General features: G+C 37.2%; 1 protein-coding gene across 1 annotated transcript in view; it reads left to right on the forward strand.

Annotated features, from left to right (window-relative positions):
• Nucleotides 1–14,705, forward strand: part of OCA2 (OCA2 melanosomal transmembrane protein) — a 220,710-nt gene that overhangs the window by 161,292 nt on the left and 44,713 nt on the right. The window contains exon 26 of the mRNA XM_068923152.1: nt 6,684–6,777. Within this exon, the coding sequence (XP_068779253.1) occupies nt 6,684–6,777 (94 nt within the window). The remainder of the gene's footprint in view (nt 1–6,683; nt 6,778–14,705) is intronic.

The following is a 14,705-nucleotide window of genomic DNA, read 5'->3' on the forward strand; positions in this document are numbered from 1 at the left end:
AGGGTCGACGCAAGTTCTTTGCATTTAAGATAAATATAGCTGAATAACCCTAAAAATAGAGCTCTTCCATACTTACATCTAGAATGCATTATACAAAATAGAATATGTGATTATCTAGTGCAGTATTAATGAGAAATGTATTTTAGCAAATTAATATTCATTCTCAATAGAATAGGTAAACCTTAAAAATAACCAGTTTCTACGTGTGGTGGTGTGCATGCAGTCATATGTATCTGGAAGTTGCTTAAGAACGACCTACAAGGTGTTCTATCCGTAAACAGTTCATAAACCAGGAACTCAGTTCTGTTTCATACATTTTAATTCCTGAACGGCGAAAGTTTTTTTCAGGTTGGATAGTGAGCTTCTAGGTCCGAAGAATAAATATGGTGAATCATATAGTGCTGCTTTATGTGTGCTCCTATTAATCCTCCGACTTTTTGGCTCTTTCTAGAACATGGCTAAACTCACCATGACATGCCTTAACAGGCAGAGTTATTCATTTTTAAGGCCTGTTTTTTCCTAGCCGCTGTCATGGACATTTTCCATTGTCATCTAAATAGCTGTGGATTTCTGCCCTTACAATGTTAGGTGACATGATTTTATTACCAGCACATTCTTTAGTTTAATTGACTTGTTTTATCAGCTACATATGTTGGGACCATCTGTTTATACTTTTCTTTTATTACTGGAACTAAAAATATAGTCATACTAAATCCTTGTTTTACCTGAGTTTAAATACTATTTCCTCAATGTAGTGTAACAAACAATTTCCATTAACCACCTGGCTGAGCAAGATGACTTAGTCTCTGACAGGTCTTTCTTAGAACCCAGATAATTTTTGGCCTGCTATTTATTGCCTCTAAAACTGTCAGAGGCTTTTCATTTTCAGTACTGTTTTTTTCACAGGTATCTCACGTTCTTGGTGCCAGTTCTATTTTTAGATTTTTTTTTGCCTTCTGCCCTACTAGATTTCTATGTCCTGCTTGATAAATGTGTAAGACTGAGCCTTAGCATTCTGCAGAGATAGTCTGTTTGTAGTGAAAACATCAGTGGTTTGGGGAACCACAAATAGCTTTTTTCTATGAATGTACATTCTCTGCACTTTTCGTAGAAGACATATTTACCTTATGTAATTCTTAGGAAAGTGTGTGGTGTGAAATCCCATGTTGAGGAACATCAGTGTGTCCCTAAAATAAAGACACAAATAGCTCTTTCATTGTCATTTTGAGTGAACTGACTGGATGGGCAGTATGTTCTGATGCCTTCTGCTGTGCTGCATCAGTATGAGATATAACTTGAATGAACAGCCAAGTGATTTTTTCTTACGTGATGTGGGTGTGTAATTACATTTACAAGAAGAATTTACAGAAGTAGCTGGGAGGGCTTCACTGTGTTCCTGCTGCTGCTAACACGTCTCCCGCCACCCCAGGGGACATTCTCACTGAGGAGCAGCATTACTGCCCTTCCTCTTTGGGCTCCTCCTGGAATAGCCACTGTTCAACCAGTAAAGCTAAGACAGTATTTCCACTTGTATTTCAGAAGAGGGTCTTCACAGGTTCAAAAGAGAGCTTCTCCTTCTTGGTGGCCTTGACTGGTGGAATGCCATGCTCATAAGAAGGTTTTACCATAAAAATAGATGAATAGGATAAAGGTCTTGATTCGACTTGTTCTTTGGTAAAGAGGAGTCTTGGAAAAGAGTTTGTAACAACAAGGTGTGAAAAAGCTACCTGTTTGGTCACACATCTGCATACCAGTAATGCAGTTTAGGTACCAAAATAGAAGCGAATGCAAAACATTCAAGGCCCTCCATTCCAGTTGCAGCCAAGCAGCACTGCAAGGAATGTGGCTTGCAAGGTGTCATATAGACCCCTCTCTGCAAAAGAGAATTGAGATATGTGACCATCGCCACCGCTCTCTTTTGACGAAAGGGGCTGTGTACCACAAGTGCAAGGATTGTGGAGCAAAAAATCGTGGTTAAAACTAACACTATTTTAGAAAATGCAGCTTAGTGGTAATTGGTATATGTAATTCCAGTCTAAAATCTTTCGGTTTTCTCTTTGTCAAAACCTTCATTTAAAGTTAAAATTCACCTTCCTTTCTTTTTGATTGTTCCATCTTGTTTAAATTTTCAGGATGTTATAGATTTGAGAGTTTTCAGTAGAAATACACTGTCTTGTGAAACCATGTTTATTGAGTCTGAATTAATTTCTAATATTATTAATTGTTAATAGATGCTATTTTCTATGGGAGCTGAGTAATTTACAACAGCTATAAAAGCCCAATCCATTTTTAAATGCTTGTGATACTGATGATACAACTTCACCATCAATATAAAAGATGAAAATATATACTTTTTTCTTGTTATTTTTTTAACACATCCTGTATCCTTTCACAGTATATAGTATAAACAAACACTTTCTTCACAAGGATTGATATTGATTAGGATAGTTGTAAACATAAATGTGTCAGGATCTGTAGATGTTTGTGCTGTTCTCTGTGTGTTAGCTTAGATCCTATGTACATAATACATATAATATCATCTATAGAATCAAGATTAATGATTAGCACCTTTCTGTATCAAGTCTTTGAGGATGCTCTCCTTTTTCAAGGTGTAATTATTATTTCCTATGGTTGTGTTTTTCTGCTTTAGTACCTGGAGGCAGATAGTCTTACTGAATGGGTGAGGGGTATTTGGCTTTGCTCTGTTGACCTACATATACATTTTATCTAAATCCTGCCAATCAGGCAGCAGTGTAGGGTGATTCAAGAGAATATTGAACTTTCCAGCAAAGCGAGTAGGTTTTCTAGAAATTAATCAGGCAGAGATTTCTCCTCAGTGAGATCATTGGGTATAAGAAATGAATGCTATTTTCCTGATAAGATTTTATTGTTCTTCTGCTAACATTGATAAGGGAGCTGTTTACCTGTCTGAAAAAGGAATAATGAAGGAAGCACAAGGTTTCGTAAGCTTTAACTCTTGCTTTGTGTCTCTGATGAGGGGCAGCGCTTAGTAAAACTATGAAAAAGGCTGCACTCCAAATAAGCTAAATGGATATGGCAAAAGCATTTGTACAATATGTACTGCAGCCAAATACAGCCCAGTTTGCAAAGTATCCTAGCTTGGTTTGCTTTCAGTGCTGCTGTAAATACCTACGATTTGAATCAGAAAGAGTTGTAGAACTAACTTACTTTTTCAAAAGCACTGAAGCCTACAGTGGAAAGTTTTCTTCTAATCCTTTCATATTTCTCATTTCTGTTCTTAACACGCAGGTGAATGATAACAGTACATGAAACTGAGGCCTGAGGTATTGATAGTGCAAAAGTGATGCCTAACACATAACTGCGTGAATGAAAGTGACAGAGAATGTTAAAGGTTATTTCAGGGAAAACACACAGGCAGGTTCCATTGCAAATGGTCCTGTGCAAAATATATCTATTTCATAGGGTGACGCTCAAGCAGTGAGAGACTTCCATTGCTTTGATTGCTTTGCAACCTCTCTTCAGGAGCCCTTGCTGATGATCAAGATTCTTGATTCTTCCTTGTTGCTGGGAAAACGCTTAGGATGAAAATTGGAACAATGTTTGTATTATGCCTAGTTTTAGAGCCAGAAAATTAGACACCAGTGACTTTAGAAAAGTCAGTAGAATATATTTGCCACCCAAGATAACCCGTGTTTGCAGAGAATGTGCAGTCTTTAGATCAATGAAAGATTTCTACCTGAAACACTGGAAATTTAAGTTAATGTTTTGCATTCGTCTTTCATCTGATTATTCAAAATTGAAACTGGAGGTGCAGCATTCCTTGTTAGGAATCTCCCTCCTTTTCAAAGGATAAATAAATGCTAAATTCAAACATGTGACAGAGGTCTATAGAGTTTCCAGCCCTTTTTATAACAGTTATTCTTTGGTGGTGATGGATTCCTTTAAATAGCGGAAAACCCAATTTTGTTACATGATACATTGCTTAGGTTGTGTGCTACAGTGCGGAAACACAAATATATATTGCTAAGCCATTTTTCAGTGTTTGTCTCTTGCTGCTAAAGCAGCCATTTATAGCAGCAGAGATTACTGATCCGGCCCTGCAGTCTCTCAGTGCAGTAGGAGGATGACATCACTGATGATAATTTTTAAATAGATGACTAGTTATTGTGGAAGATTTTAGAAAGATTTCACAGTTTTTCTAAGTGGAAGAAAATCAATGTTATATTAAGAGGTAATGATAAAACTGGTGAGGTCAAGTATGTATTTTGGCTTCTAAAATACTTTGTAGGGTTTAAAAACTGAAAAATGTGAATCCAAGCACACTAGAGAATTGCACTTTCTCTTGAAAGATGTGGTGTATCTTTGTGTTTAAAAGATGATAGAGTGAGTTGGAAACGACTTTCTTCTGGAGGTTTCTTTGGCTTCAATCGGTAGGGATTACAGGCCACTGAGAGCTCATGGAGCTAAGCTCCTTCAGTAAACATAAAACCAAATTTTCTCATGGGAGTACTGTGCATATCTGACTACAAGTACCTAGCAGAGAGTTACGTGACTGACCCTTCCACCTGGGATCTCTGCTCTGTCTCTGCTTCCCCTGTCCTTCATACTGCTGTAATTAGGTAGGACCGTGGAGCTCTACTTTTGCACAGCTCTCACCAATGGGGTGTGAAAATGGCATTATTTTCTCTGCACTTGAGATCTGGCTGGCAGCAGCTTTAGGATTGACCCTAAACAGCAAGAAAATAGGATTAATATTTTAACTCCCTCTACCTACCCACCCTCTCCCTGTTTGCTACGCAGAGCATTGGCACAATGAGGAGTCTAATTTAAAAAGTGCTGCTAGTTTGCACAGTTCAGGATGGTATACTGCAGAGAGAGAACAGCTGTAGTACGTCAGGATACCTGCAAATAATTCTCAGGAACTAAATAATTGTTTTGGTTCTCCGGTCAAAATTACATAGAAGGAAAATGCTTTGCTTAGATTGAGGAAGATGATTTATTCTAGGATTTCAGTACTTAGGTAAATGTACGTGTTTTTAAGTTGAAACAGGACATTCTCTTAAAATAAATATAGCCGTAGTTTGAAGCGCATATCATGTTCTGCCAGTGATGGTCTGAGAGAAACAAAGTTTGTGGGGAGAAATAAAATCTTTCATGATAGTGTTTCATGGCAGAAGCTAAACAAGGTATTAGGCATGGTGACTCTTCTTTAGGTCTTAAACGGAAGCAGAGATCTTCAAGCAACCTACAGTTCAGAAATAATTGCTTAGAAATTAACTTAACTATGTTAACGAGTTAGAAGTTTAAGAGGGATGACTAACACCAGTGCCAGGAGGGAGGGGAAAGGAAGGGTTGTAATTTTTCAGCCTATATATTACTCCATACCAAAAGAACACACACAGTTAATAAAGGTGAGCATCACTCATCAAAGTGAGAACGTTTTTCAAGAAGCAGCTGCTTCATCTCTGACATCATAACCCTTGAGGGAGTCCTGTGAAATACATTCAAATGACAAACTGGAGGATTGAAAGTCATAACTCTATTCATTGCTAGAATTCCCAGACTCAGAAAAAGCATTAATTTCAAGGTATACCACAGTTATTTCCACATCTCCCTTCCTGTCTGACCCTTCACCGTTCCAGGTTTCTTATTTGTTCTCTCTCTCCTTTGGTCCCGTAGACCTCTGTGCACATTAACAGCAGCTTAGAAACATTATCACCTCTCCCTTTGCTAACATCCCTCTCTGTTCTACAGGTACTATTTTATGCTTTCTTTCAAACTAAGTGGTTGCACGATTAGGTTGAACTCAAAACAGCTGTTCCCAAACTACTTTTAGTTGGGAAGATTGCATCTGATTTGGATCTGATGCTACTAGAAAGCCTGCCTGACGGATTTTTGGGCTCTATACCAACTGGCCTAAAGAAGTTCATTATGTCTCCCTACAAACCTCATCTGATTTTTTTTTCAGAGTTTTGTTTTAATTTTATTTGCTAAAATGATTAAATGAAATTCATAAAAACTTGTAAATATTTCCCAGTGGACCAAATCTGCATTTACAGGCAAATATATTAGACTAAAAAGTAAAATAACTCAGCTCTGCTTATGAGTTTCGAAGCCTGCTCTATTAATCTTCTCTGCTTATTTTTTTCAAACCGACAAGACATTTGATTCTAACAGGAATTCAGAAGTTTTTTTAGATAATGACACATGATATACACCCATCTTGATTGTGCATGTCTGGTCATCTCATGTACATCTCATTGTTTTGTTTCCAGCAAGAAGAGGGGATAAGTTTCTGTCCTTTAGGCTGCAAGAAATTGAGGGGAATTGGCCCACAATCCCTGAGAGTTCCCTGTTGAACTAGAAGAACCTAGTGGGAGGCAGCTGTAGCCTTCAGGGATCCTCAGTTTTATTAGCAATCAACCTGGCCCGGACTAAATGAGTATTTGTATAGGTGTGATCCAGCTTAGCCTGATACTGTGAATACCTTCTCTTTGGCTGGTGGGATTAGTACAGTCAGTGGGGAAAAGTGAACACAGAACAAGATGAAGATGCATAGATACTCATAAAAAGAAGTAATGAGTTCTTCTTTGAACTTGCTGATGTTTTCGGTTGTTTAGCTGAATAAATTTGTTTTGTATTCTGCTCATGAACAGCTTTATATCTCCTGTATCTCTCTATCTTTTTTTCTTAAACCACAGATTCCTGTGCTTCTCAACCTGAGTAAAGATCTTGATGTTAACCTGCCTATGAAACCATTAATCTTTTCATTGGCCATGGGTGCCTGCCTTGGAGGTAAGAGATTGCATGAGAAACCTAGCATAAGGTAACAGCTTTGAAATTATGACATTTATAAACTAGCTCAATAGGCTCCATGCTTTTATTATGCAAATCATACGAAGGGCCTGATCCAGCTCCTTTTGACTTAAAGGACCTCAGGATCAGGATCCTGGCCGCTGTCTGCTGCATACACTATAACAGGATTTTTGCAGTCAGTGTTTGAAGTCCACATCTGCATAAAGGAAAAACACACAAAGAAACAGTCCAGATGGTGCTTATAGGGCTCTGATCTTTTGTGAGAGAAAACTCAAAGATACATTTAGCTTTCAGAACAGAGACCTATCATTGCTTTTTGAAAAGGACATGCAGAAAATGTATAACAGCTGAGATCTGAAGGCTTGATTCAAAGCCCACTGAAGGCACTGCAAGGTTTTCCTGCAGAAATGGTTTGAGAATACATTTGCTGACCTATTTAACACTCCTTATTCTAAGACAATTCTCTCTGAAGTCTTTGGAAAATGTAACTCAGATAATGAAAGCCAATATCCTACTAGCCATCTTAGTGTTAACTGGGATTTCTTGTATTCTCTGTGCATCAGCATAAAACATGTAGATGGATTCATTACTCTATCATTTTTTCAATTAAAATTGTGTTTATTATAATAACAAAGTAGCATGGCCATCCAGTAGTTTTTAAATTAATGCTTATACTTGATTACTCCGTTTTATATTCTGCAAACGGCTTATGAAGGTGCTACAGCAAGAAGTTTCCAAATAGCAAGTACTGTAAGTGCAATTAAATGTGTAAGTTTTTAATGAGAAATGACATTAGTATTAGAATTAGTATTAGAATTTTAGTACTAATTACATTGTACTGGGATATTTTGATTCATAAATATTCAGGAATTAGTTTATATGAAGTTAAAGTGGATACGGGTGTTCTACAGTGAATTCCTCCACCCCCCACCAAACGCTCTAAAAATAGTTATGACCCAATTCAAGTCCTATTTTTTTATGTAGCTGAGTGATTGTTGGTACAAGTGACCTCAATACCTACCAAAGATTATAATGATGTAATTTACAGATTGAAATTTAAGAGCGTGTAGCAAAGGCAGGACAATTTATACCAAACAACTGTTATTTATTTTAGGAATTTTTTTGTGTGTGCGTGGTTACTCATGATTACATTGCGACTTTAAGCTACAAATCTATTCCTCTTTAAAGCCAGCGATTTGGATAATGAGTATTTCTTTTATATAAAACGTTTGCCATAAAAATATTATTTTTCTCCAGAATGTGCTAACCACCTAAGACACTCCGATTTCATTAAAATTTTAGATATTTTCAAGAAAAAAGTATAAGGAATTTAAAGTTGGCCAGATTACAGTGACATATTCTGAGTGGGAGGCACTCCACCAGCCTTGGAATCTTTACAAATTTCAAAGCTAATGTTCCTAAAGTCTCATTATCTTTTTAACCAAATTCATTTAATTTGATTTGTTGAAGGGTTGCTGGGATGTTGACAAAGAGACTTGGATGTATGTGTGGTATGAGAGAACAATAAAAATATAAATAGTACTTTGGAAATTATTTGAATCAAAGGCACTAGAGAGACATAGGACCTGCTCAGGTATTCAAACGGGTTCCATATAAATACTCTGATAAAAAGGTAGAGCATTATCATCATTAGAGAAAGCTCAAACTCTCTGAACAGCGCTGTGTTAGGGTAAAGCTGAGAGTATACGGAGTGTGATTACAACTTATAGGACGGTTAGCCTGAAAACTGAGGTATATATTTTTTACTTTCCCATGTTAGAACTAAAAGCTAATGAACAGCAGGTTATTGTTAGATTGGTACCTGGAATATAAAAACAAAAAGTCTAGAAAATCCTTTGTTTTAAAGACCTCACAGTCAAAGAAAAAAGTAGTGGACTTTTTTCTGAAGAAACTGTGGATGGCCTTTAAAAATCGCTTTCAAAGGAAAGTCCTATCAGCACTGAAATGGTGCGAAGGAATCTATAAGGTAGGCTAATATAGTGTAAGAGGTAGATGACAATTATATCAAGATTCTCTGGTGCTTTAGGCAAGACACTGGATCTTATCATTGCTCATGCAATCAAAGGAACTTGGAAAACAAGTTATTTTACAGAAGAGAGAGATTTATACAGAGATTAAATAATGCATTATAACTATAGGTTTCAAAGTTGATTGTTTACCAGGTAAAGTTTCAGTTCTGGTAATTTGACAGTATTTGTGGTGTTCATGGTAAATACTGCTCAGTGCTTATATGTCCCTGAAGAAACTTCACCTTTTGTGCCTGTCTTGGAAAATGTGCTGAAACATTCAGTCCTTAGAAATTTCTCGTGGATGCCATTATTTTGTTCTACTGTCAGAAAGTGCATACCCAGCTGCTGGGTTGAAAGATGGTAGGATGAGGAAAGACTGAAATTTTCTTTTATTGCTTTAGCTGTTGTTCTGTAAATGAAGGAAGGACTGAATCAATCTCAAGCAAGATGGAGAGAGAGAGACTTTTGCCGGTATAAGTGCCACATTGTTGTCATCCTCAGCTGCACCTCCTGAAGGAGAGTGTTGCTGCTGCTTAATTTTTGTATTTCATGGCATTGAGCTCAGGCACAAGGAATAACTGAGAGTAGCGCTCCTTGCTCTGGAAAATGTGTCTCTGGAAAGTGAAAAGGGATGGAAAATCCTGCCACCTAATCAAGGCACCCAACATCAGTGGTGGCAATGGGCAGTTCTTGGTAAGATGGCCACAATTTTGACATCTTTGGGTCTTCCTCAAAGTTTGCCAGTTCTATTCTGGCTGAAGTTTTCTTGATCAATTCAGATTAACCTTCTGCATTTAAAAATGAGCATGGAAACCTGTCAGGGAATCTAGTTCTGGAAATTTAGGCTTATATTTTTCCCAGTTATCTCTAAGAGCTTAATTTAGGTTCCAAGTTAGGAGTCTGGCTGTCCTGGCTACAGGATACAATGAAGGTAGAAACCTTGTTTATATTGCTAAACCAACCCTACTTTTTTGTAATATCAGGGAACAGTGATAGCCTTCAATAAAACATAAAATATATTAAAATATATAATTCTAAATTAGTATTAAGAAAATAGTGTGACTTTAGGTCTTTTGGAGTTCTTCTGTAGTTAGAATAGCTCACATTTATATAACACCTTTCAATTTGAAAGATTCCAAAAATTATATTAGCTTAAGAACTGAATGAGGTGAAAACATCGTAGTTGAATAAGAGGAGCATTATTCAGCTTTGTTTTCTATCTTAACTATTGTGTACAATACGTAATTGAAACTGTAGGAAAAAAATTTTTGATCGAGAGAATGTACTTACTCAAGCTTGAATTTAACCAGAACACTGATATCAAAAGCTTCTATGGTTTCCAGTGGCCATCAGAATCTTTTCATGTTGAGAAATCCTGGGGCTGAGATTTATGTCTTGAGGGTGAGATAGCTGTTTTAGATGTTTTTTGTCTATGAATATACATCAACTCAGTGCAAATCAAAGGATGGAATTAAAAGGACTGAGAGTGATTTGGGCTCTTTCAAGAGGAAAAGGACGTTGCTGTTCTTGACTTTTAAAAACAGGTAAAACAAATAAGGAATTTTAGAAAATGTCTCACGATTTTCCTTAATGACATCTATAACCATGCAAAAAGATTAAAGTGTTATTTTTCTTAGCTTTTTCGTGACATTCAGACTCTGGGCCGTAACCCTTCACATAGTTTCAATATGAAATTTTGCTTAAAACGCAACAGTGCCGTTAAGTCCTTGGTGTGAGAGCCAGGCTCATTACCTGAGTCCCTGCAGCTAAAGGAGATTCTCTAATCTTTAAGATTACTGAAGATAATCCTCTGTGGCACAAAAGATATGGAGAAGAAAGCTGTGAATGTAAAATGATTCCAGCTAAAACTCAAAGTATGTACTTCGGACAGACACACCATTGTCTGTGTTAAGGAAATATCAGTTTTAGGACATTGAATTAATATGGTGACAAAAAACATACTGAATGTAGTCCATTTTTCTAAGTAAGGCCATTTTTCTAAGCTTGAAGAATTATCTTGACAAGTATGTATGTCCCTCTCTCTCTCTCTATGTATATTATTAAGGGTCAGATATGTAGTGTATGGGATAAAGGATGCTATTTCATGTCTTCTGTACTGATGAGGATTTACAGTTGAGATGGTAAATCTCAGATGTAAAAATGGAAAGGAAGAGATGTTATATGTAATATGAAGAGTTCTATGCTACTTTGATTTTAAAAAAGATTTTACACCAAAACTTAAGCTTATTTGATTTAAATGCTTGCATTACAGGTGAATTAGAGATGTTTGCATTACTGGTTTTCCATTTGTTGCATGAAATAATTGCATGCTATAGAGTTTTGCAAATTAGAGATAGAATAATGACCAGCAATGACAGCAGTGATGACTTCTGAGACTCCTAGAAAGAGTATGTGGATTTTCGTTTAATTTTATTTACTTTGTGCATTTATTTATCATAAATTCCAGAAGGTTCTTCCTAGAAGCTTTGACCACTTCTATTTTCAGAATAATACAGAATTTTTAAACTCATTATGTTGCACTGATGAGTTACTGCAGTAACAGAATAGAGAAAGATCTGCACAGCTGTCAGCAGAGGAGGTCTATTCACTTAGAAGGTAGCACTTGGGCTATCAGACAGAATGAAGAGAAAGAGGCTATAGCAATCTTTGAAACTCAAAGTGAAAATCATATTGATCTATCTGCTTTCCTCCCTCTGAAGAAGCCTTCCAGATAGTAGCCCCTTTTCTGGAAAATGAATGACACGCTCCTCCTTGCAGCGATGTTGAATGGTGCAGCAGAAGGAGGAAGAAGAATTTCAGCCGGCAATATAATTGACTCATAATGATAACTATAGTAGGAGGACAGAGATCTACCTCTGTCTGACACCAACAACCGTGCTATCGTCATGCCCTGGATATTATTTATATACATATTACTCCATATGTATAGCACAGTTGCAGTTAGCACACCTAAACCAAAGAGGAGCAGGAGTTATGAAACCATTTTAAACAAGGCACTTGACCATAACAGCTAGGCTCTAATTGAAAGTCAAAGTGAGTTAAGTCAGAATCTGAATTTAAAGCAGCTGATATTCTAAAATAACAGCATGGAAGGACACTCTTGTTTTTTGAGTAATGTTACCTTGTCCTGCTCAGCGTCCAGGGTGTCTATGCATGGAATTATTTTGCAATATTTACTCCTTAGTGGTGTCACATGTGGCAAAGCTGCGAAATTGAGCTGACGTAGTTTTAGCTTCTGAATCTAAAAATGGAGAGAAAAACATGTGTAAACTGTGTTGTATGCAGCATTAAGGGCTTTAAATAGAATCTGCTTGAATGTGTGTTTCAGGGGGATAAGGGAAGGGAGCGTCAGAGCACACTATTGGCACCATTCCTCTCAATACTAGCTTGCTTTATTCCTGTACTGGGTAAGCTGGCTTTGGGGAGAGAGATGACTTTACCGATCATCTCAGGTTTTTTGTCTTTTTTTTTTTTTTAACAGATATCTGGATTTGAAAGAAGCTTATGGATTTCTGTATGTCATTAAAGTAACGTTTGCAGGATGTTCAGCAACCTGCCTATTTATTTCACACTTATGGTAGTAAAGTGACAATTTCACATTTTTCTTTCATAGCCAAAAGAAAGCAATGAGTATTCTATAGTGCAATACTTACAGTAATTGCCCTACTGGTGGTCTAGTAGTGGTAATAAAAAAATTGTGAAGCTCACCTAATTCAAGATCTTGGACTGAATACAGTTCAATGAACTTTTTGGATAGGTAAACTCAAAATTTGGATTCATCTTCATTTTTTCCTATGAACTCCCTGTGTAGGCATTTGTGCAGAAACATCCCAGTCAAAGTGTTTCCAAAGGGGTAAAATTAAAAAATGTTTGGATTGTATGACTGAAATCTTTTATGGAAATAATACTTCTGTGCTATAACCTATAACAATATTCAATGAATTAGCACAGGCATTTTTCCCTTTACTGAGTTTGAACTGTGACTCCTGGTTATTTTAAGGGCTGTTAATGATTTAATTGGCCTTGATTCCACAGCTCTGTATTGATCACAAAGTTTAATTATCCAGTGCTTGTTAATTTTACACATAAAATTATTAAAAATATGCAAGAGTGGTACACATTTAGCAGATGAATATCAACTGCTTTGTTTAATGAGGCAAATGAGTTAGTTTTGTGTGAAACAGAAGATTTCTGAAAGCTATGAGGGTTGTCTCCTGTAAGGCTAATCAAAATCATGGCTGTTCAGGGTTCACTTCTGTAGCCAGATTTGTTACACTTGCTCAGGTTGTGCTTTGAGTAGAGAAATGGAATATGTTGTGAAGAGGAAACCACACACACGAGTCTACTTATATTTAACTACATAAAGTTTATGGGAGAGTGCACAAAGCTTTTTGTTTTGTTTTGAAATTAAATGGGAAGGCAGGACTTGGTTTCCTTAAATAAGTTATGCAGGGCTGAGAAACCTGACCCTAAAATTATTTGTGATTCTGTAACAAACTCCTGGTTTCAGGGTGAGATAGGCTGTTTGGGATGAAGCAGTACAAACATCTGCACCTGTGTAAAACTCTTGCCCTGCACAGGCATTTGTCCAAAGCCAGGGCAAATCTGTTTTCACAGCTTGGGTTAAGTGGTATTTTTGTCTTTTACTGCTGTTACAGGATAGTGATTTTCAGTTTCAGCACTGAAAATGATTGGATTAGAGAAAAAGAAAAGTGTTTATTATTTATCAGCAGACTTATTTAAAAATAGCCTTTGCTCTGTAGCTGGAATGAAAACAAAACATAGTCTTTTGCTTCTGCATTAGCTAGCCAGAGCTACAGGGAAGACAAAATGCAGAAAGAGTATCAGCTAAGTACAGATGTAGCTGTTATCCACTTGATGGTGTCAGATGATGTGGAGGGAAAGTGGTGTATAATACGCAGAACAAAGGAAGACTTCTCTAGGAGCAACCTACTTTTAAATTTGCTCTTGCACCAGGTACTATCTCCTTTATATTTTGAGAAAGATACAGCTTATGAAGGCTGCTCATGCGAGACAAAATAACTTTATTAGTGATAATCCCTTCCCTTTGATTTCTCTGTGCTTTGATTAATACATACTAATCCTGCTGGTCACTTTGAGGGTGATTCTCCAGTCAAACATATTAAGAATGTAGCAAACCGAAGAGTGGGAACAAAGAGTACTTAGATATTACAGATAGGCTGCTGCCTGATAAAAATCAGGAGCTGAGGATGAGGTATAAAAGTGAGGCGAAACATGTTATTGATGTAAACTCTCTCCCGTTTCTTGCTGTGTTCCCCCCAACCCATCTCCTAGCCCCTTCCCTTACTAACTTTTACCAGTTCTCCCTGCGTTGATTTCAGTGCCTTGTGGATTACAGTTGCCTGGATTAGCTAAGTTTACTGAGGAAGGGGCTGGCTGAACCCAAGGGAGGTGCATTGGTTGTGGTATGTGGGGTGCTGGGTTCAAATGTGACAGTCATTGACTAACTGATGTAGCAGAGGGTAACTGAATAGTAGATTGTGAGGGAAGCAGAATGCGCTGCGTAGCTACAAGTAGTAGCAGAAGGCTGGAAGAAGCAGGGCTAGGGGATACTGCAGGTCTCAGAGCAGGCTTACAAAACCTTAACGTCCTCCTACTAAGCCAACTGGAGAGAGAAATGCACATTTAAAAATTTGGCTTGTGTTTCTGGATCTTTCTTGATAGATTTATTCTTGGCTGAAACTGTTGTATACTTTCCTGTATTTGCAGTTCATTTCACATTCCCTAAAGATATTCAAAGCAGCTTGCCTTGAGAAAGACCAGAAAGCTACTTTATGCCACCTTTCCCAGACAGAAATGGTAGAAGACCTTCTA

The sequence above is a fragment of the Struthio camelus genome, chromosome 1, assembly GCF_040807025.1.
Source record: "Struthio camelus isolate bStrCam1 chromosome 1, bStrCam1.hap1, whole genome shotgun sequence".
NCBI classification, from domain to species: domain Eukaryota; kingdom Metazoa; phylum Chordata; class Aves; order Struthioniformes; family Struthionidae; genus Struthio; species Struthio camelus.